The sequence below is a fragment of the Falco punctatus genome (genome assembly GCF_963210335.1).
Source record: "Falco punctatus genome assembly, chromosome: 3".
In the NCBI taxonomy this organism is placed as follows: Eukaryota; Metazoa; Chordata; class Aves; order Falconiformes; family Falconidae; genus Falco; species Falco punctatus.
In genome coordinates, this window is record NC_137582.1 from 96,185,509 (window position 1) to 96,209,229 (window position 23,721).

Genomic DNA, 23,721 nt, shown 5'->3' on the forward strand with positions numbered 1-23,721 from the left:
AAAACTCCAAGCAGCATCATAATGTGTATTGAATTAAGGGTTAGATAACATGCATCAAACTTGCACGTGTGCTGGCTGGACATACGCTAGCTTTCTGCCCCTCTCCTCACTGAGGGCTTGTCTCTTTTACGAGGAGGCAGCTAGCTCTGGAGTACTTTCTGAAAGCCAAGCAGCTTGCCAGCCAATATTCTTTCTGCATAAAACCTGTGAATACATTTCACAGCACAAGCATGGTTCCCTACTTAGTTTCCTGTGGGGTATAAACCGTTAAAGGAAGCAGTTTAACAGCAGCAAATCTACCAGCTGCGTATGTCTTGAGGCACAGATGGCAGCCAAACAAATAGACATATTGGTATCACTGTACAACACGGTTTGCTTACCAGATTGAGGACTGTCAAATATTTCCACTGCCCACCGTAAAGGAACACTTCAGATGGCCGCTCTTCTGTTCTGATGTGCGCAATTGAATAGGCAATGAAAAAATACCAGACAAAAGCGAAGCAATGGTAAGTTGCAAGGGTAGAGATTTCCATGTTTCAGCTAAAAGCAAGTGATAATCGGTCCAAAAGCAGATTTTCTCTTAAGGTCCTTGGTCACTGTGCATGGGAAATGGCAGGGCAGGAGGGTTTGCTGCAGAGCAAGCTCGGGACACGTTGCCGCTTCGCTCTCGTCAACGGGAATAATCGCAAGGCGGTGAACTTTGCTTCGATTTGTTTCCCTTTTCCCTGTACAGATGGGCTCTCTGTGTGTGTGTGAGAAGAATAGGCTTATTCCTCAGATTTAAATGCCTCAAGATTAGCAAAGATTAGTTGCAGAGTTACATAAGTTTTTGAGTGGATTTTTTTTTTTCCTCCCCGCCAAAAGTGGGGGAAGCTTTGCTGCTGATTTTGTGTAACGGGCTGTCATGCGTCGGATAGCGAGTGAAAACAAGCGGCATTTTCCTCGCTCCTAGCTGTGGGTGCAGCCGTGCCTCCAGCTCAGCTTGGGGAGCCTCTGTGACCGTGTTTTTTCCTTGTTCCAAAGGAAGAAGTGGGAAACACAGCGGTCTGTGAAAGGAAAAAAAAAAAAAAAAAGAGTTGATTTGTTGATAGGCTACGGAGGTGGCAGGGAAGCTGAGAGGATTCGTAGGCAAAAGTCCTGGGGGTTGAAAATCACTGCGAGCGTTGACACTTTTGCATGGGAAAAGGCTTGGCTGCCTTCACGCTGCTCCACGCAGCCATCCATCGCAGCCGCGCGTGGCAGGTTGGCCAAGCCCCGAGTCGCTCCAAAGCTCCAGCTCTGGCAGGGATGGAGGTTCAGGGCAAAGGCCTTGGAGCTAAGCACTGAGCAGGGCATCTCACCTGCCTGCTTCTTTACCTGCTGCCCTTCACCACCAGAGCCCCTCTTCCCTGGCATGACATTGCCGTGCCGTTTGGGGCTGGGGTAAGGGACAGAAGGACTGATACTCATGCCATGACCCTAAAGTGAAGCGATCAGAAAAGTTCCGGTGGAAATTTTTGGTTTTCCTTCCCCTCCCGCCTCTCCAAGCAGCCCTGGAAAAACACACAGAGCATTTCCTATTTGGGCTCGAGGCTGGGTAACTGCCGTGCTGCCAGCATTAATTGTCACCTGGGTGTTCCACGGGGCCCTTGGTGGGGAGCAGGTACCAAGCCCCAGCATCCGCACTTTCCCCGCGCAGGATGGGGACAAGGGCTGCTCTTGTCACCCCCACGGAGGCTGACCTGTGGGCAGGGCTGGGCTTTGGCCAAGCAAACTGTGTAAAGGGTTCTCTTTTTTTTTTTTTTTTTTTTTTTTCCTTCTAACCATTGAGCAATCTGCTGTGTTTTGGTTTGTTTTGGGTTTTCCCTTGGATTTCCCCCCCCGACCCCCTCCGCCTGGTACTGGCTGTAAGGCTCCATGTGGGATGATTTCCTATGAACTCAGACAGCGGCGTGCATGCATGTTGGGGCCCTTGCAAGAAGGCACTTCAATATTCTCCTGTGTTTCGTTGACTTCTCCCCTAATTCAGATTGCCTGCATCCAGATTCCCTAGGCATTCCAGCCATCACGATCCCCAAACAATATTTCTGCCTCACTTAGGAAAAACTAAGGTGTAGATCCCTTTGTGATGGTTTGAGGTTGGAGGAGAAAATCTTTTGCAAAAAGAAAAAAAAGAAGAAAAGAAAAAAAAGATGGGAATATTTTTTTTTCTTGGACTCTGACAATGTCACTGGTCTTTTCCTAGGAAATCTAGCAGGAAAAGGGTTTTGATTGCCTTTCTGGGAGGCAGTGCTGTCACTCCTTCCTCCGTGCTGAGCTGCTTCTGCTGCTTCTCCTTGTCAAGGCTCATCCATGTGACAAAAGGCAGGAAGAGAATAGGACTGTGGCATGGAAGGGCCCTTTTTATTAGTGATTTGCATATCAAAGGCACCAGACAGTCGGCACTTAACAAGTTATCTTCACACCAGTCTTTCTGAGGTTTTGTTATAGTGCAGCTTTAAAAATGGGAAGGCATGTGCTTCTCTGCTTAGTAGGTGCCCGAATGCATGCAAATGATTGCAAATGTATGCAAAATGGCAAGGTGTGTTTTTTCTTTTCTGGAGGATCTTGGCCAGTATGGCTGGGAAGGTGTCAAGTACGGTGACAGTTTTCTGATGCGGACACCTGTCCCATAGACTGAGACCATCTGCTTTGTCTTCCCATACACAAGAAGCAAGATACATATCCTTCAGCCTAGATAAGGGATGAAGTCTGGCTGTAGAAGCATCACAAAGGAAGGATGAGCACCAGATAGGATCCGAAGTCTAACATCCCACATTTCATGTGGTCTTTCCTGCTTCACCGCCAGGGTGATGCAGCGAGCGAATACACTGGAATGGTTGTATCTTACGCCATCTCTCCTTTGGTATGAACATCTACCACAGGTTCTGTGGAATAGGAAATGCAGCCCACAACTTTTTGCAGGGAGTGAAGAGAAGGAAGACGGAAGGAGCACATCAGGGCACAGGCAGATGTGCTGCTGCAGCTCTAGAAGGATGGTTTGGGACCAAAACTGGTTTCCATCTGCTGGGTACCACACCCCAGCTCACATCTGCCGCTCCCCTGGAGCTGAGCCACATTCACACGCTCTGCCAGTGCTCCCAGTCCGCTTTGGGGGCTCACCCCATTGAAGCAGCAACAAACTTTGGGCTGAAGCAAAGTGGGAGCTCCCAGTTAGTCCATCAACATGGTTCAGCTGAAGAACAGTAAGAAGTAACTGGAGCTGTAAATCACTTCGTTTATGCAAAATGTCCCCTGCTCATGCCCTCTTCTACAGGAATGAGTTAGGCCAGCTTGCCTGATTCACACGGGAAGGGGTTTGACTCACTGATATTATTAGTATGGTTCAGCTACAGAGACAACAGCAAAGTGTAAACTGGTAATATCTTAGGCCAACACACCTGCTTGCAGCACAGTTGTGTGTCTATGCTGATGGGCACGGCACTTCCAGGCTACCCAGCGGTTCCCCATAAGTCCATTACTACCATATAACGTTCAGTTCCCACCTCAGCCTGTTGCCAATGAGGCAGCTGGCAGAAACAAATCTTCCTGCTTCCTCATGGGCTGACAATTCTTTTAGAGGCCAGTTAGGAGCCTTTCAAATGTTCTTTGATATTTTTGCACTGCAAAGGTTTCCTTTCTGTCAGGGCAGCATCCAGTGATGGCAACACAAGTGAGAGTGAGGCAGGAAATTACTGGCAGGTGACAGCAGTTAAGGCCAGGTGGGAGGAAAGGGTTCAAAGCCAAACAAAGCCCTAGGACAGGTTTAGGGGTCTCAAAAAGCAAAACTGTGTCTTTGTGCCTAGTTCTGTTTTCTAGGCAAAATCTAAGATCAAGGAACAGATATGCACCTGAGAATTGCCTCCATCAGAGGGATTTCACAGGGTGAAGAAAACGCAAGGAGCTGGGTAAGTACGTTTTTCTTCTAGTTTTCTGACACTTATTTCTATCCTCAGTGTGGTTCTATTATCACGTGTGGATTCCATAATTTATTTGATTTTCATTTACTGCTATTGGCACCTGGCTTGTGTTATAGGTGGCATTCCTTGAACGTGGGTCCTGGGTATGTTCTTGTGCAGCATCCTCTGTGTGTTATGTGAGCACGGCTGGAGTTAACAGCCTCCATCTCTGCTGTGTTCTGGTTTAGTTGCAGCTGATGCAGGGGTCTGTGTGGAAGAAGCATTTTCTGACAAACATTGGCCAAGAGAGCTCTGTAGCGCATAGTAGGTGGCTGACTGAGCTCGGTGTCCCCCAGACACAGTGGTCAGAAATCATACGTTTCTGATGTATAAAATGAAACACAATTGACAAAATTGCAAGCCTCGCCTAGCCTGCTCCAGGCATCCTCAAATCCTGAGGCACACCCCCCGACAACTCCCAAAAAAATCGTGTGGTTAGTGTAATTCACAAGATTCCATTCTCTTTGGTTTTGTTTTGGGCTCCACTGGCTTCCAGGGGTCTGAGTTTCCCAGCTCTTTCTCAGGGCTGTGTGAACAACAAGTGTCAAAATGTTTTAAGTGCCAATAAAACTTTGCCCAGCAGTGTGGCAGTGAGAGCAACAACTAACGAAGATCAACAAAAATATTTTGAGTTATTTCACTAAAAAATCTGAGAATGGGCAATGCTGCAACATCTGCCCACGTGTACGGCAAGCAGGAAAGTTACACCACTGAAAATGCTCCTGCATGGGCCTCTCCTCTTTCTTGAGTGATAGTTTAAAAATGTATTTATTTTTTTTTTTAAGGAGAAGACAGGAAGTGGTTTATCCCATCTTGATATGTTTATTCCGAATTGTTTTAACAATTTATTCCAAAATGCCAAAATCCAGAGGGATTTTGTGGCAACTGGTGCACAAGCAGAAACTGGATGCGGTAGCTGAAAGTACTTGCTGGGATGGCAGAGCTGCTCCCTCTCGTTGAGTCCAACTGGGTTTTTGACTGTCTGTTTATTCAGGCTGCCAAATGAAATGTCACTTTGATCCAGAAACAAAACTTCCTGTGTAACAATGATTTGACATTTCTGACTCTTTTTAAATGGATGAAAATTATAACACTAATCAAAACAAAACCTTTTCAGCTAACAGCTTGGGTTCTAAAAGTAGGTGCGTTGAAATTAAGAAACATTTGATTGGGAAAATGCTTGCCTATCTCATTACCTCCAACTTGCAGTGGAAATGAGTGACTGTCTTATTGCCAAACCCCAACAGTGTCTTGTCTCTTGATAAGATGGCTATTCCTTAGAAATAAAAGGCTTGGTTTTCTTTGATTCTCAGCAGTTTCCAAGAACATACGTGCTTTTTGAAGTGATATATAACATTGCTCCTCAATTTTACCTCTCCCCTTTTCTGTCAGAGATGCAAAATTAGTCTTTGGCCATTTAGGAAGATTGTGCACAAACACCTTGAAGTTCAGAGGGAAACAAACACACCACAGTGTAGTAGGGAAGAAATGCCGGGGGTATGTTTTAGGTCTTGGATACACAAGGTATGACTGGCTCTCATTGGACTCCTTCCTGCTAGCTAACTGTGGTGGGCAAGGTAAGAAATGCATTTATATTAAAATGTTTTCCTTTGCCCTTTCTAGAAGGGGCTAAGAATGTACCACCTGTCTTGAAAATAGATGAGCGTTGAAAATGTACTGCATATCAAAATATTTTCATTTGTGGGGGGCTTCTTCCTCTACCACTGAAACTCAGCAACTTCTCGGGCAGGACACGATAACTCTTTGGCAAAAGCATTTCAAAAGATTTATGACATAGAGACACCTTGCTGGACTGATGGATGGCAGGGTAGGGAAGTCATTCTTCTTTGCTGGCTCCAAGAAGACATCACTTGTGGCTTTTTTCCACTTGCGGTTCAGAATATTAGCAGATCTAGTGTATGTTACTCCCACCTTTCTGTGGGCTATGTATAATTGCAAATGAATATTCCATATATAAGGCAATAATCATCCAACACTGACCCCACCAGCCAGTGCTTGCTGAAATGGTGTAGTTCATGTGCAAATCTACCTTAAAGAGCAGATACTGTCACAAATGGGTATTATATAATAAAATAAAGGCTATGTATGGCTATAGCCCATATTGGCGTAGTACCTAAATCTGTTACAATATTTAGTACTCGGGTTGCAACAAATGCTGGGCAGAGGAAGGAACTGTTCATCCCCACCGTGTGCATGGAGAAGTGCAACCCAAAGCAGTGACTTGGTGTGTTCAGGGTCACACTGGAAGCCTCTGTCGAAATGCAAATTAATGGTCATTCTCCTGAAGTCCTGATAACACCCTTAGCACCTGTAAGGAAAGGATGTAATGCTGCAAGAGATATTGAAGAGGTGCTGTCTCGCTCCCCACCACTGCTAGCATCTTGACTCAATAGGTTATAAAACATGTCACAACCCCAAGAGCCTCCCAAACCCTCCTAGATGCTGGGAACCTTGCAAGTTGGCCAGAGTGGCAAGTACAAGATTCTTCTCTCCTTGGTATACAATATCCTTTGTACGCCAAAGTCATGTCCGATTCCTGCTGGTTACCAGCGCTAAAGAGCAAAGTAAGTTTTTCAGTCTGTCAAAGGCAAGGGTAAAGTGAATATTGTGATGTTTTAATGGTGCTAACAGCAATATGTCAATGACATACCAAAGTTTGAACCTGTGGGTCGGTCAGACTGCCTGTCTAGCAGTGAAGGCAGAAAGCAGGGTCCCTACCTAAGAGTAGTCACACTGTTGTGGCGTTCACACAAGGTTATTGGCATGCCTGGTGCAGCTCGTGGCTCCGGACCCTACCTGTGTAATGAGCCAGGTGGTAGTGGCTCCGTACTGGAGCAGGAGTGACCCAGAGGGCTGCGGAGCAGTGCAGCCTGCACAACCCTGGGGTGAAGCATTGCCTTGGCCATCAGGCTGGAACCAGGTGCAAGTGTCCAATTTACTACGTCAATGCTGCTCTTCAGCTCCTCCTCAAACAAAAAAAGCAAACTCTGCAGCAGGGGCTGTGTGGGATACCAGTGGTACCTCGGTGTCTTAGCTACTGCTCCTCACCAGCGATGTACGAGGGCCAGTGCTCCTTGGGAAGAGCTGGCAGGTTGTTCCCTATTGCGCTTGTGCCCTGGGAAGAGCTCTCTGAATTTTCTTGTTGGAGATGGGATGGGGGAGGGTCATGTTCAGAGCAAGCCCAACGCTGCTTCCCCAGCTGAAGTGGCCTGCTGCCTCCTTTCCACTTCTTATCCTGATCCCTAGGACTGAACCCCACATAAAGGTGTTCCACATCACCAGCACCTTTGTGAGGCAGTCAGTCCACTGCTTCTTACCTCTCACGTACGCCTGCTCACTGTATTTCTTAATTTGCATGGATGTTCCCGTCTGGGTGGCTTTGCCTCCTCAAGGAGGTGGTGAGGCATGTGTTACCTACCCGAAGAGCTGTGCTGGGTGAGACCCAGTTCTGACACCCAGCACCTACCGGAGACCTGCCTGTGCTGTAGCGGTGTGATGGGTGATGGAGGTGGCAGTGAGAGAGTGCTTTCTGTCCGCTCCTCAGCCCTGTGCTCTCCGTTTGCCGGCTGCCCCGGGCACAGCCTCGGCTCTCCCCCTGCCTGGGAGCGGGATGCTGCCGGGAGCCCTGGGCCTCCTGCACAGCCATGGTTGCCTTTGCATCTGCAGCCAGGGCCGCCTCGCTTGATGCTGTAATCACCATCTCACTGACCAGGCTGATTTAGCGGTGGCTTTTGGCAGAGTGTTTTGCCGTAGCTGTTTACAGGGCAGGCCGTCTCCTGTAACAAAAAATTTTTCCTCAAAAGTTATCCTACGTAGAAATGAACTCAAGTGAGGGGAAGGAGGGGATGGATGGATGGACAACACCACCAAAACCACAAAACCCTCAATATTTTTTCCTCCTTGACAAAATCCACCTTAACTTTCCTTCTGCCACTGTCGATTCCATTATGTGACGTGCCTTGGCACGTCTTCTTTCCTTACATCTATGTTCAGTGCTGAGGAAAAGTGCCTCCAGCTTTTGCAACACTTCGTTTGGTTCTCGGTCAGATAATCAGATGTATTTGTGAGGCGTTTGAGTTTGGAATACGGCCATTTGCCACAAAACTCTTGTGCTGACCCCTTCCTTCTCGCCGCCCTCTGAAAACGCATTGTGTTTCATTAATGCTAAATGCATTTGAGGGATCTGAACTTTCTCGGTCATGTGCTTTAGCTGCTTAGTGAAAACATAGGTGGTTTGTATACCTTTGTTTCTGGGATCAGCCGGTGGGGGAGGTGGTGTTTGCTGCTAGCTTCCCACCTCCAAGGCTTGGAGTTTTCCACCCCCTGCTTTTAGAAAGAGAGAATGGCAGAAAAGGAACCTGCTCTTGCCAAATTCAAGATGCTAGTTATTGGCTAATTCTACTGTTTACTGTTTGCACATCTAAACAACTGCTTGTGTTTGGCAGCCAGCTTGAGTTCATCGCAGTGTGCAGGACAGAGCTGCTGCCTCGTTAGCGACCTGCAGCACTGCTCTCGGCTTGTGCCTTTCCAGATGCTGTATAAAGGGAGGCTATTGTCGCCCTTGCCTTGAAGGAGAAAACCTGAGCTTCTAGGCAAGCTGTGTGGGAGTGTTGGTCCCAATGCGCAAGACGGACACTGGTGAAAGGGCAAAGAACAGGTAGGAGTTCAGAGAGTCCTGTTTCTTCCCAAATCTTGCCCCACGCTAGCGGCGTTGCCCACACTAGCGTACACTGATGCTGAGCACTGCTGCTGCAGGTGGCTGTGAGGGCAAGTTTGACTTCTGATGACTCCTGGTGCTGGAGATGAAGGCAGGATAATACACGGTGAGGGGAAAACAAAGGGGTAAGAATGGAAAAATAATCAAAAGGACCCCAAACCTGGAGGAGGCTTTTCCTGGGTACCATCAGCACCAGCCTCATGTAAGCCAAGCTGGAGTTTTGCTGGGATGCCAAGCCTGAAGCTGCTCTTGTAGCCAAACGTACCCAGGGCTCGGTAGCGCTGCCTTCTAGCCAGTGCCACCTCTCTGTGCCCTGGGCTGCCAAGAGGAAATATCGCCCTTTGCGTCATTAGTGACAGCTTCATGTTGTTGAACTAGTCTTTGAACCCTTCCTCCTCTGCAAAACTGCACAGTAGGTGGTAAATTAATCCCTGGAGTTCAGCCCTGCACGTATACAGAGCGCACAGGAGGGGAAAGCAGGTGATCCTGCACTGATGCTGAGAGCCCAGAACTTGCCTGTGCCCTTGGCTTTAGCTTGGTGCTGTTCCACTCACTTTGGTGGCAGCAGCTCTCACTTGCACAGATGTACACAAGCACAGTCTGTGTTTCTTTCCTCATGCCTGCAGATCAGGTCATGCAATAAGCATGGATTCAGGTGCCACTCTTCTAATTAAGCGTGTAGTCGCTGTGGAATGAAACTACCTGGTTTAGTCTAGCATGGCTGCAATGGAAGGGGGTGATGTCAGCTGAGTGGACTTAGTGTTAGGAAACCGAACGATATTTTATGTATGCTCCATGATGAAACCAGAAGCAAAACAGGAGAACCCAGGCTGTCTGTAGTAATGAATGAAAACGAAGGAATAACTGTATAGCAATTGTAGTTAGTTAAAGGAAGGGATGTGAAGTTCACACACGGAATGGGAGGGATGGAGACTGGCATGCTAAAAGGATGATAATTCCCAGTTTCACTTATTTTGCTCTCTTGCCCTTTTTCTCTCTCTCTCACTCTCTTCTCCATTGGGATGTGAATCTCCAAGCAAAAAAGCTAACATTATTTTAGGACAACTGAAAGGGGAACGAAGTTTTCCTTTACATGTGACTGGGAAACAGAAAAATACACTCTTACCATATGAAAGGCTCTAAGTTTTGTAACCTGCTAGCCAGTTTGGTGTTGGAGCTGAAGCAAGGCAACGCTGTGCTAGAAGGTGGCTTTGCTAGGAATCCCAGCGATTGAATCAAACTACTGTCTGCTGAAAATGTCTGGTTCAATCCCCTTAGCTGTAGCTAGGATGTGGCACATGACTGCAGCACATGCTGAGGATGCTTTGAACTGCCTTTTTTTGCCCTCCCCCCCCAGCACTTTTTTTTAAATTGAGCTGTAAAGCATGCAGTTCAGGAAGGCCAAGTATCACGTGTGAATATTGCCGGCTGTACAGCACAGCACCGCTCGGTGCTAAATGGTGTTGGGCCTTTTTGGTTCTTTGCAGATAGTAACGACCTCGAGCAGAGCATCTTTGCTTTCCTCAACAGTTCCTCTAGTTCAACAAACACGTATCCCTCTCAAAGAGCAAACTATGTACCCTGGCAGATATTTTCGAGTAAAGCTGTATTTCACTTATTAAAGCATAAAAGTTAGGCTGCATACATTTTCAGAGAGCTTTGTTCAAGGCGGAATAGCTGCTCTAAAGACGGCGCCATGGGATAATGACTTCCAGACTGTCCAAAGCTGCATTCCTTCAAGCTTCTCTATCAGTGCAGTAATAAAGATGCTGCAAGCCACCTGGGCTGCATCTGTACTGTGTGGGAGGTAGGAGCCGTGGTGCACCCCACAGCCCTGCTCCCCTGGCTGTCCAGATGAGGCTTGCTGGTGAACTTCGCTCCTGCCGCATGCCTGAGCCTCCTTCTAGTAGAGCCAGGAAATGCAGCGTGATGGTGTGTGTGTGCACACACATGCAGAACAGACAGAACACAACCTGTGGAAGGAGCAAGGGCTGGATCATGCAGGAGATGGTTTCCATCAGCACAGCAGAAGTCAATTAGGAGAGGTCCTGCAAAGGACCAAAAGGGATCATGCCCAGGACAGCTTGCAGAACCTGGAGCTGGCAGAGGGATTTTACTAGCGCAGCTTTGCACTGCTTTGCTGGAAGCCTGTTGCAGAGGAGGTCTTCCTGAGCAGAGTGAAATTAATGCGTAAAATATTGAGTAGATCTGACTTGCACCACAGAAGACTTGCACCTTCATGAAACAGGGGCTTGTTTCCCAACAACAGAAAAGTCAGGGCATGTAAGGGCTTTGCTGTAGATTATTGAAATCATTATCTGGGGAGTAATTGGTTAATTTAAAAAAAAAAATAATCCGCCAAAGCCCAAAACCAAAACAGCTAAGCTGCCTGGCATTAAAATCCCGAATCTGTTTCTTCCACAAGACTTGTTTTTGCAGCTCCCCAGTGACTCCACAGCAGTCATGGCTGCACTGGACATGCAGAAGCCACTCCAGTACCAACCCCAGCTTACGTGAGAGTGGAGATAACAGTTTTCATCAGCAAGGCCCGTACAATGCAGGGAAGCAGGCAAGGTTTGAGAAAAAAAGCCCTTTAGGTCTGCAACAGGAGCCTTGCACTTCAATGTACAGGGACTTGGAATACATACAGTCAACAGCAAATCGGATATCTTGTTTACTCTTTAGTCTTTAGTTCTAGATATATAGCAAAAATATGAAATGCTGCCAGAAATACCATGTGGCAACATGTAGGAGAATATAGATTTAAGCGAGCTCTTTGAACTGACTCGGTAGTGCAGCAGTCTGGGCATCTTTAAATGATGGGATGGAGGATTGCTCTTGCAAATGTGAAGTTAGCCACATAATTCTGTGGGGCACGTACAGACTCTTAAAAATTTATTTGAAGTGTATTTCTGCAGTGGAGAAAAAAGCCCTGTGTTCTGTGTAATTGGTCTCACTGAGCACACCTTCTCTTTCAACGAGCCTCGATGGGTAGCTTTGCATTTGGGCCACGGAGGGAAGTTTGGCAGGCAAAAAAAGGTGAAGTCAAGGAATGAAAAATATTATGAGAACTACAGGAAGAAAGTAGGAGGGCAAGGGGAAAAGCAGCCTAAAGGAATGGAAAAAGGAAATAGCAGTCTCCAGGAAGCTGGAGTATAACTTTTTTCAAACTTGTTTTGCTTTTCAAATGTAGAAGGTCACCTGGGCAAGTGGGTAACTATGACAGGAGCAGCAGTTCAGAGCAGCCTTGTTACCTTTGGGTACTGAGTCCCTGAAGGAGGATATACGGCTAAGGCTGTTGCTTTAGAATAAAAAAATGGCTTGGTGAAGCAGGGAGGGGGTTCTGTCTTCTGGATCCCCTGTATTTATTTATATGTTTGTGTGTGTGCACATATGTGTATATATATCAATAAAACAATTTTGACGATGTGCTGAATGGCCTTAGGTGGGTTGTTTCATTTCCGTCGGAACAGCACTGTGATGGACAGGGGAATCTTGCTGGGTTGGACTTCTGTATGAGACCGTGGTGCTAACCACTTGCAGACAGAAGTCGTGTTTAACTTATAGGTTGATTATTCTGTGTTTAAGCCTCTACCTAAAGCAGGCTGAGCTGAAAGCTTGAGTAAATTCAGTATATTTTCAGAGTGCTGCTTAGAGTCTGCAGCTGTAACTGGTAGCTCTTAGGTGCATGCTTTGCCATTTTCTTTCATGTCCATGAGCCTCATCGTGAAAGCCAGGGTCCTACGTGCCATCAGCAACCCGTTTGAACTAAGATGAAGGAACACAGAATGAGCAGAGAAGCAATGCCCAGGAACTGGAGTTTTGCAGTTGCGTTTCTCTTGCTGCCAGCAGATGCATACAGAACCAACTGAAGTTCCCTCCTGCTGCATGCCTGACTCTCCTTCTAGTGGAGCCTTCTAGAGGCCAACGTGCCTCTTCTAGCTGGGGAGCTGCACTGATTGAACATGCTCGTTAGCACAAAGCTGCATCCTTCTCCAGGGGCAATATACCAGCCTCATGGAAAATCAGGCTTTGTCACCTGCCCCCCACACTGTCCCTTCCCACCCACCCCCACCCCCGCCCGACCTGGGCTGCCATGGGCTCCACACCCAGCCAAGCACAGCCAGTTCTGCCCACTTCATCCCCTTCCCTGGGGATGCTTTGGGCTGCACCTCTGCTGTGGGTTGGAGAGCATCATCCTCAGGAGATGCCAGGCCAGGGCTGGACTCGGGCTGAGGTCCCCAGCTCCCCTTCAGCACCCTGTGCCCCATTGCTGCCACCTGTTAGGGGAAACTCCTGGGGCTGCCCCCAGTGACCTGCATGGCATTGCTGCCTCTGAGCTACTTAAAAAGAGGATTTCTTGTGTTTTGTGTGTTGTTCCCCACCTGATGGCCCCCAAATACCTCTTCTTCTTTTCTCACTTTTAGGGTTTCAGTAGCCAGAGTTCACCTATCCATGTGCACATGTGGTCAGCAAATGCAGATTTACCTGAAGGGGATAACCATTGGGTTTGACCGCTTCTAACAACTACAGCTGCTTTATGCTGGTGAAACAGAAGTGACGTGATGTCTTGCCCTTTCTCCGGTAGTTCAGCTTTTTGGCATTATGTAATTCTCACAGAAATAGCGTGTTTCAGGGACACCAGTGGAGGAGACGGATTTTGTACATCCCTTCTCCACTGCACGTGTCCTCTGCAGCAGCGTGTCTGCCTGCTGCTGGCGTGGGCTGCTTTGAGAAAAAGCTGTGGGAGATCATTAGCAGACCTTCTCCTTTCTCTTGCCTGGTTTATCTTCCACCCAGTTAGGTCTTTGGGGTAGGAGGGAGAAGTTTCCAATGCTGGTTGTCTCCTGTGGGGGAGTAGAGGCACAGCCCAGCAACTTTAAATTCAAGTGAAACACTGGAGGGAAGGGATCTGGGCTCCTTAGGGATTTCGTAAGGGTTTGCCATGCAAGTCGCTAAACTGTCCCGTCACTTACTGACCTGCTCCCAAACTCGGGTGATTTGGTAGCTGGCTGTGTAGACACTTGTTCTGCATTAGGGTGTTAATTCCTTCTCCCTGTATTTGTACTTTTTTTTTTTTTTCCCCTGTAGTTTTGTCCCAGGGACCTCATGGAAAGCTTTCCTGATGCTACTCCCTGGGACCTCTGAATTTTTTTGTATTTATATATATATATACACACACAATATAAACTCTTTACTGGTGCTTCTCAAAAAACAGTACAAAAATAGGGCATGAAAACACAGCCTCCAGTGTAAGACTTGCAGTTACAGCAGCGGTTTCTAGAACATAAATTCCAAGGCAGGCTACTGTGCGAAGCGGTTAGAAAGTGAGGTCTGGGTGTCCTCAACAGCAAAACTAAATTTCCCTTCTTGTTGTCACTCAGCTGTTGAGGTGAAATAACAGCTACCAAAAATCAGATTCTTCCTCTCTTGTTAGGACATCCCCACCCCATGAAGGAGGCTTTGTTCTCTCCGTTTAATCCTATCTCTCCTCAACTTCTCATGGAATCTTCCATCAGGAACAAACCCGTTTTATTGCGGTGGGGGCGGGGTGGTGGTGCACAAAGCAGGCATGCTTTTTCACATTTGCTTTATTTCTGTTTTGGTAAGCCTTGTTTGAAAGTCGCTCAAAGCTTACTGGCCCAACGTGTTTATTTTGGAAGGAATATGTTCCCTATTAAGCTACAGTGGTAGTTGTATGTAATATGTATGTTTTTTTTAAGTGGATAAGTTATCCGCAAGTCCCAGATGATGATATGTCTTGCAAAGAAGGTGCTGGTGTGGCCAAGATTGCCTTAAAAAGTGGGAAAGTGTCATCGGAGGGTGAACAAAATGGAAGCGTTTGCTGGGGGGAAAGAAAAACCGCTTGATCTTGCGTTCATGCACTTCTTGCTGTAGCTTGCAGCCCTTGTCAAGTACTTGTTACACTTTCCTCTGATTGAATGCATTTATTTTGCCACCATTTGTGGTAGGGAGAGCAAGGAAAGGTGAGGTGAGGTGTGTGGAGGGGCCAGCGCCTCACCTGCAGCCCCTGGCTACCTGTGTCCTAGCCGTGCTGTGGGTGATGCCACCATGTCCTCAGCTTCCCACCCCAGGTACTGCTGAGGGGCCACCCCACCTCCTGGGCTCCTCGGGGGTGGGGGAGTCTGAGATGCTGGAATGATGGTGTTGGTTGAAGTGCGTGAGGAGAGGGGCTGTGTTTGGATGTGTTGCTGGGGTATGGTGTGAAGTGCCCACTCCACGGGGCTGTGCAGCTAGTGAAAGTAATGACTGCTGCTGCCATGCGGGGAAAGTGGTCTTTAAAATGGAGAGGGCTAGGTAGGGCTTCTCTTGTGGATTTGCTTTGGTTTTTTTTTTTGGTTTTTTTTTTTTGTTTGTTTGTTTTTTTTGTTTTTTTTTTTTTAAATAACAAAATACAAAGTGTTGAGAGTCTGCATCTGCCTGGAGTCTCTCCATTGAAATTTCTCCGTTTCATTAGAGAAATGATGATTTCTCAGGAGTTACCATTTTTTATTCTGGGAATGCTTGTTGCTGTTTTAATCCTGCTTCTCATCCCTTCCACCCTTCTTGGGTTTTTTGGGCTCTCTTGCATCCCTCCTCACTGCCTTCTTTTTACCCCTTTCGGACAAACTCTAGTGCAGCTCGCCTTGGGTAAGAAAAATCAGGCTAGACAGCATTGGGCAAGGCTCGTGACTTGTCACATAAAGGGTGCTGAGGAGGCAATGTGGCCACAGCTGAGGTTATTTTGGAGACAGCCCTCTCATGCCCTGCCCCTATGCCCGTGCCCTGCTGCAGGCTCCAGCTGTGCCAGGGACACTGGCAGCTCCGAGGGGCTGCTCTTCACCGAGTGAGGAAGAGCCTGGAAATCCCCAGGGCTAAAGAGTAAATGCATTATTTTATTTCAACAGGGGAAATGCAAGCTATGTGTTTTTTGGTTTTTTTTTTTTTTTCTTTTTCCTTCTCTATTTTTTTTATTTAGAGCAGAAAAGAATCTCCAGACCCAAGCAAAAAAAAAGAAAAACCCAAAAAACAACAACAACAAAACCCCCAAACATTTGCATTCCTTTCATTTTCACACATATGTAATGATTTGGATATTGTTGCTGTTCTAAAATAGCGGGTTTGAATGTGGACAAGCTGAGAAAAGCCAGTAACAACTGGGACGGTTCATTGGGAGGACTGGGTTTCCGAGAGCGGTGCCCTCCTCGGGGCTTTGCTTTTCCCTTGCCCTCCCCTCGGTGCTGCGAAGGGGCCGATGCCTCCCAGGGTTGACGGCCTTGTGCAACAGCTGCAAATGATCTGGTAAATCCATCCCGAGGGCAGCGAACTCTGGGATGGAGCGGAGGGGAGCGCGGGGCTTGTTTTTGTTTTGCTTTCCCCGAGCGTTGCGCAGGCTGCGGTCTGCTGGCCCAGGCACCGCGCCCGGCAGCTTGTGACTCAGGGTGCTGGTGATGCTCCAGGGCAGCAGGAGGGCTGCCCACAGCCCAGCCTGCCCGGGGAACCACGCTGCTACGTAGGCGCTGAGCTTGGGGCTGGGGATGTTCCTCCTCCCATCGCAGAGCAGCCGGGAAGATCCCCGTCACCACTGACAGCGGTTAGGCACAAGGCATACATATTTACAGAGGTCTCTGGGAATACAGCTGAAAAACAAACTGTCTTCCCCCCCCTTTTTTTTTTTCTTTTTTTTTTCTTTTCCTTTCTTCTTGGGTGTTTTTTTTCTTGCAATGCTTAAAAGTCCCCTGGTGCTTCACCCTCCCTGGTAACACTCCCACAGCTCCTCTGCCAGCATCTCCCTTAAAAACACAGCTGAGCAATTACCATCGCTGCTCCCAGGGCGCTGGCTCCCGGAGGACAGTCCCAGCGAGGGGTCCCGGGGAGACCTCCCTGCTTGCCTGCCGGTTGGGTTGAGTGAGGATGCTACACCGGGGAAATCCCACATGGCCCCTTGCTGGGGGTAAACCAGCCAGGCACTGCGGCAGCCTTCGGCTGAAAGGCGCTGTACGCTGTGTGTGTGTATATGTATGTGCGTGTATAGAAAAGATATTATTATTTAGCAGCATAAGCCCTCATTAACAGCAATGGGATTTGTGTGGTTTACAGCCCCTAGGAAGCTATTTGATAGCTTACTCCTAATTTGCAAATCTTTGAAGCCAATTGCTGTACCTGGTGATTAAGGGTTGTTTTTTTGGTTTTTGTTTTGTTTTGTTTTTTTTTGGTTTTTTTTGTTTGTTTGTTTGTTTTTTTTTTTTTGTTTTTTGTTTTTGTTTTTTTTTTTTTGCAATAATCCGGTGCAGAGAAAACAGATGCCTCTCGACGGCTTGCACGGAAGGGCTGCTGAGCGAGTCCTGTGATTCACGGGCCAAAAATAATGTGCTCTGTTTAAACAACGTTAGCTCTGTGATACAAACTGACAAAAGCCAGTGAAATTTAAAGGGACGCTGTCAAAGTGGGTCTAAAAATAACCCCAGCCAGCTGTGTTTTGGTGAGTGGGTGCGTGCGCTCACATGGCACGCTCCCTCTGCTCTGCCAGTTTTGTCTTGGGTTGGTTTTTTGTTGGGTTTTTTGGGGGGTTTGTTTTCTTTTTTTTTTTTTTTTTTGCCCTGTAACAGGCTAGTACAACATTTGAGCTTTGCCATCTGGTCGCTCAGTGTATGAAATTACTCCGTTCTGGGATAAAGGGTCTGTTTTTGGTGTGGGAGAGAGCTCCTCACCCCCATTCCTGGCCCCTGCACAGCCCCCTTCCTCTGACGGAGGTGAAAAGTGGCTGGTTTGGGCTTTTGCATCCTAAAAGGGTGTCACAGCAGTGCTGCTGTGTACCATCTTTTAACATCGCACGACGGTGGCAGCAAAGGGTCCCATCCATGCCCACTCATGCTGGGTGGGCTGCCCTTGCTGTGCCTGGGTGTTCCTAGGGATGGGAGGGCTCCGATGCCCACCATGCACTGGGGTGTTTCTGTGGGACTGGGGGGCTGCTGGGTGCACCATCCCCTATCACCAGTGACCCCCAGCAGCCCTTACCTGCGGCAGACCACAGCCCGTGTGCTGGCAGCCACGCTGCACCGGCACGGTGTGTGTTAGGAAGCCTCAGGAGCCCCTTCCAACTTCTCCTCCCACCTGCCTGGGTTTTGGAGACATCTCTTCCCTGGGGAGTGGTGTGGCTTCCCTACAGCACCAGTGAGATGGGCTCTCCATCGTAAGGCAGCTTCTGTTTGTAGGACAGCGTTTACTTTGAAACTGGGATGCCCCCTCAGAGGGGCCAAAAGTGACACTGTGGTGTAAACAGGCATCATTCTGCCCATGCGCACCTCATCTGGCCCTGCCTTGCTCTTCTTGAGGTGTGTGTGTGGGAAATCCAGGCTTTATATCTCTGTAAATGGAATCCCTCCCCTCGCCCTGTCCTCTCCTGGGCACACAGAGGTGCATACAAGATGCACATAAAGTGCGTGTGCGTGTGATGCAGCTGCTTTGAGGAGCAGAAGCAGGCTTCGGCTGGCTTCCTTATCTAAAGCAGAAATGAGAGATGGAGAGCTGGGTATTTCTCACTGTCGTTTACCCGGTGCTGAAATTTCCCCAAGTCCTGTTTTTTCAGTCAGAAATGGCAGTAAATAGCTGCTGGGGAATTCCCTCCTGTAGAAACCTCGGTCAAACACCCTTGCCCTGTCCCCAGAAGCAGCTGCCCCCATCGCCCTTCCCTCTCCCACACACCCACCGACTTCCCCACCGCCCTTCCTGCCCTCTGGAGATTTCTGTTGTGGAAGCCCCTGCTCCGACACCGGCAGTAGGAGGCTGAGCATCTCCTTTCCCCTTGGGCAGAAGCTGCAAAACCCCAAAGATCCTTAGACCTGCCCTGCCAGGCAGAGCCAGAACACGTGCAGCGTTGGGGCAGCTCTCCCCTTGCTGTTGCACCAGCAGTTGGGTGCAGGATAGAGGTGGTCTACCATCACTTCTGGTTATTTTTTTTTTTCCAGGTGTGATTTCATGCTGACTCAAAATAAAGTCCCCAGTCTGCACTATGGTTGACAAAAATAATTGCAATAATAAAAACTACCCGGAATCCTCCTCCCAGCATGCTTCAGAGTAACCGAAGCATTTCCATCCCACTCTTTTTTTTTCTTGAGGGTATAGGTAGGGATTGAACCTATTGACTGATTGTACCTGATTGACTGAAAACTGAAGCAAAGGTGGGTTTGAAATTAAGTTAAGCAACTTAATTTTAGCACGCTGAAACTCTAAATACTACTATCAGGTTCCTTTTTGCTATCAAAAACATTTTTTGATGTCATCTCCAAAACAAAATGTCAGTGAAACTTGGCGTCTTGGCATGACTTTGTGCTCCTCTGCTTTTGCTAGGAGGCTGTTTTCCAAGGGAACTGGTACTCTTCCCATGGCGGTTTTCCTTTACTGGATACTTACTGCTTCTGTCGTCTCCCACATGTAGGTGATGTGTGTGTTTTGCCATAACAATGCAATACAGTTGATTACAAATGAGGCTGGTAACAGGATATTGATGCTCCTGTTTGCATTCTAATGGTTGAATTTTTTTGTTCTAGAGCATTCTTCCTTGGCTCCGGGCTTGTAAGTGTAGTAAAGGACAACAGTGTCCAAGGCTGAAGATAACATGTGCCACCAAAGGAAATGTGGCAGATATTCAGAAAATCAAATAGCTGGTGATAGTCTCTTCCAGGTGTATGTTGGGGGGCGGGGGGGCGGGAAGTAAGAAACCCTTCACTTTGATCTCATTACTGGTGCTGAAGCGACAATGGAGTTCAAAAGGATTTTTCATCTTAAGAAGGAGAAAGGAAACTTTCAAGATGTTCCTCTGAAAATAGTTAAATGGAAGACACCCAGTCTATGGTCTTTCACATCCATTGATCTGATCCCAGGCAAGAAAGACAGAGCAGGAGGAAGAAAATAATTCTAAAGCACTTTTGACTTGGTGTCAGCAAATTGTCCGCTGTTCATCAGCATGAATTCATTATTTGTCTGAAAAATCAGGGGTCAGAGCAAGTGTTGCAGAAAACTTTTGTGAAAGTAAATTCCAAATTTCTACAAGAATCTCCTGAAATATATCTGCCTTTTCTGTTTACTTTCTGCAAATGGCTTTGCTGGCGAAAGCACTGTGGAATGGGGGGAAAAAAGGGGCAAAACCCCAAGCAAAAGTCAGAGTAGTCCCAGAAGGCAGAATCTGAGTTAATCATTCAAACATAAGTGGTTCCCCACTGCAACTCCCCCAAAAAAGGAGTTAATCATTCAAACACAGCAAGATGCTGGCTGATTTGTGTATTCAATCAAGACTAATCACCACAGCTTGAATTTTGAATATTAAATGCTTGTGAAGTCTGCTTACAAATTATCTGCATAATTTTTGTCATGCAGATTAAGTTATTTTATGAATTATGTCAGACAACACATATGTCTGGAAGTTGGGATATGCTGGTGGACAATCTGCCAACAGGGAGGAAATGGGTCTGAAGGAATACATGATATAATTTCCTATAAGAGTTTGTTCATTTCTGAGTTTGATTCCAAGACCTAGGGGGTTTAATTTTTCAGCAGTACCTGTTAATGTATGACTGATGTTTTACTGGGTTACATTTATGGGGGAGCCATCTCCCTTAGCAGTCAAGGCATCAGAAGCTAATACCTGCTGTTACGTTGCAGAGCTTCTTCCTAGGATCTGCATAGCTGTGGCCCATTTGCTCTGCTTGTCTTGCATCTCCTTCTTGTGTTGCTGATGACTGTTTTATTGCTGTAAGTTCAAGATTCCAATGATGTTTTTACTAGCTCTGCCTACCTCACCGGGCTACAAAGAACCTTAACTCTGTAACACTGATGGTTAATGAAGTGGAACTAGGAACTGGAAACAGTTGCTTGCTGAATCAGAGAGAAGCAATGGCCTGATTAAAGAAATCGATGTGAGTCAGCAGGTGAGAGCCAGTAAAATGCAGGACTTCATCACCAATTCAATTAAGTAGTGAATGATGGAGCAAGTGCAAATATGAAGGCACTATGTAAGTCCTCAGGAAAAAAGATGCAAACTATGGTGCTGTACCCAGGGCATGGGTAGATTGCGTTAAAAGGTGCATTATTTTTTTTTTTGAAAGTGTGGCTGAGGTGCTCTCCCTGTGCAAATGGGGCAAGCTGTGTTTTAATGGAGTCTGGCTGACTGGTGCCCTTCCCTGGGACGTCCTGGCCTTTCCTTGGAGCGAAGTGTTTTAGCATCCCTGAAGTTTGCTTGTATATTGTGTTTCTTCTCAGTGGAGGCAGGAAAATTCTGCACCTGCCCCTTACAGTGATTCCCTTCTTGTTCACTGAGCATGCATGGTTGTAGTCTTGTTCCTTCGTGCCCCTCGGTTGGGCGGCATCATGCAGGAGGGATATTTTGTATGCAGTACCAGTGTATCACAGCCCAAGCCCATCTATAGGGTATCAACTAATCTGAAACATGTGAATTCAGACTTTCTACTGCATTTTATAGGGTTAAGGGCAAGAGTAATGCTGTGTTTTGGATTTGGATTACTTACACAATAGACTGCACAGTTAATCAGGAGTCTCATATTTTGGCACAATTTGTGTTTGTGGAAAAAAGCCTGAAAACAACCTAACATAGCTATCAAATGTATATGGTAGGAATGATAACATACACAATATCTTTGCCAAAACATTCCTTTGAAGTAGTTTTTGTCAAATTAAATTTCACCCTCGATTTCTGTTAAGGACAAATCCCTAAAACCACTAGAAGTCTCTTTGCAGGGGCACCCTGGGTACTCCCATTGCCATCGACTTCTTGTGACCTCCTGAGCTATGAGAGTCTTCTGATACTGTCATCGTCTGTATCTGTAGGAATGTGTTTGTGACTTGCCACAAATTAGGCAATGATAGGCAAAGAAATGCAGAAAATGTCTTTCATTTAAAAAAATTCTGATGTCAACAGCTGTTTTTCATACAGGGTTCTGTCCCCTCCCTGCTTCAGCCTTTTGAATTGAACCCACCAGTGAAACTTGACTGAAATGAAAATGAAATAAACTTGATTATCCAATTTGAGATTTTTTTTAAAAAAAAAAAAGGTTGACACAAGCCAAATAGATCATGCCTTTTTTTTATTAATAGGATTTTCAGTTATCAACCGAGCAAGCACATTTATTATCAGCCCATTTATTTGGGCTGTTAAAGTCACACAGTCTTTCTAACGAAGAATTAGGTATGGTAGCAATTGGGATAAACCTGTATAACAAGACAAGATGGTTTAAAAATGCAGGCACTGCAGTGCCACAGCATGTAATCTCCCTGCTAGAGGTAAGAGCAGGAGGCTTCAATCCTGCAAGAGAAATTTGCAATTTCAGCCTCCTGCTGCCCCAGCCACCTCCTTGAATAAGCCTCGCTCGCAGTGCAGGGCAGCTCGCTGTGCTATGCTTTTACAAAAAGTCTCACACAGCAAATTGGAGGCTTCATTTGTAGCCTGTCGAAGCCCAGAGAGATGGCTCCTAATTATTTCAACTAGTGCTGGAGCAGGAAATTTATTGCACCTAAAAGGAAAATGAGAACGTGCTGGGGAATCCATGCTAGCTTCCAAAGGGTGCGTTGCTGTGCATATGGTGAAGCAGCACATAAGGGACAACAGTCTGCAAAGCTTGTAACCACAGCAAGTCAGCAAAGTCTGGAAATTAAAAATTTTTTGTTTTTGTTTTTTAAAAAACAATAAAACCAAAACTCAAACACAAAAAAAGCCAAAAACCTCAGCACCCCCCAAAAAAAAGCCACAGGGTAGTTACCTAGATAACAAGAATATGCAGAACTGCACTCGTGCATGCTAGCAAAAATCGGCAGTGCATGCGTCAGTGCCTGAAGCAATCCCCAAATACTGAAGGTGGGTCAGAGACCTGGTCAGGTGACCTCATATTTAACCACTTCTTGATTCGTACGTGAGAGCTGTATTTCCCCAGGGGAGGAGCAGCAAGCCAGCTGAACTGAAACTTGCTGGGTGCTCCTTTGCCCACAAAGCCACCCACCTGACCTGGGTAAGATTTCCAGGTGTGTCACCCCTACGGCCCTCCTGATGGGATAAGATGATTTGAAAGTTGGCTGTGCGGTTCTTGAGGATCTTGGAGAAAGGAACCCTCCATCTCCATAATCCCTTTTGAAGACCCAGCGCCACAGGCAAGGTGTCGGGGTGCGAAGGGGCAAAAAGATAAAAGGCAGAGGAAAGGAGGAGTGGGATTATTGGTTTCTCACGTAAGCAATGAAAGGATTGATTCTGCCATGGGAGGAATTAATGCCCGTTTTGATCACGCAGTATCCACAGGCTTGGTTGATCTTCCCTTATGCTGGCACCTCTCCACCACCGATGGGATTTGTTTCTTGTGGAAGGATGGCTTGGGTAAAGTAAGGCACTTCATGCATTTACAAGAGGAAAACAAATACTTTTAAGTGCATAATATATCTTCAGAGATACTCAACAGCCTTCTGGACGTGGGACCTGGCCAACCACCTCTGGGTGACCCTGCTTAAGTGGGGGGGCTTGAGCAGATCATATCCACAGATCCCTTCCCAACTCAACCATGCTGATGTGGTCCACCTCCAGTGTTTTCATGGAATGCTTGCAAGGAGTCCATATCTTCGTTAGTGGGTGCCAGTTTCCAATAGCTTAATATTGGCAGGAGAGAGGAGAAAAAGCGCAGAATAGCAGAGCCTTTTCAACGCCTCAGGGTAACGAAAAGCGAGCTCCCTTTGTTTCAGCCCATGCTGCAGTAATTCTGCGTGTGCTTTCTCTATTGATAAATGTCTCCCTAACTCTGGCTGCAACTTCTCATAACAGAAATATCAGGGAAAAAGATTAAATAAATGTCTAGCAGCATAACTAAACTAACAAGAAAAACCCCCACCCTCAGCGCAGCCTTTTCCAACCCAAAGCTTGGAACACAAAAGGGGAAAACGTGCCAGAATCCACATCGTGCCTTTAAAAGCTGTCCTTGCTGTAGAATTTCACCCATTCTGAAGAAACTACAG

General features: G+C 46.9%; 1 protein-coding gene across 1 annotated transcript in view; it reads right to left on the reverse strand.

Moving 5' to 3' along the window:
* ADTRP (androgen dependent TFPI regulating protein) overlaps positions 1-15,084 on the reverse strand; it is a 47,260-nt gene extending 32,176 nt beyond the window's left edge. The window contains exon 1 of the mRNA XM_080379432.1: positions 381-15,084. Within this exon, the coding sequence (XP_080235558.1) occupies positions 381-533 (153 nt within the window). The 5' untranslated portion in view covers positions 534-15,084. The remainder of the gene's footprint in view (positions 1-380) is intronic.
* Positions 15,085-23,721: the final 8,637 nt, after the last annotated feature.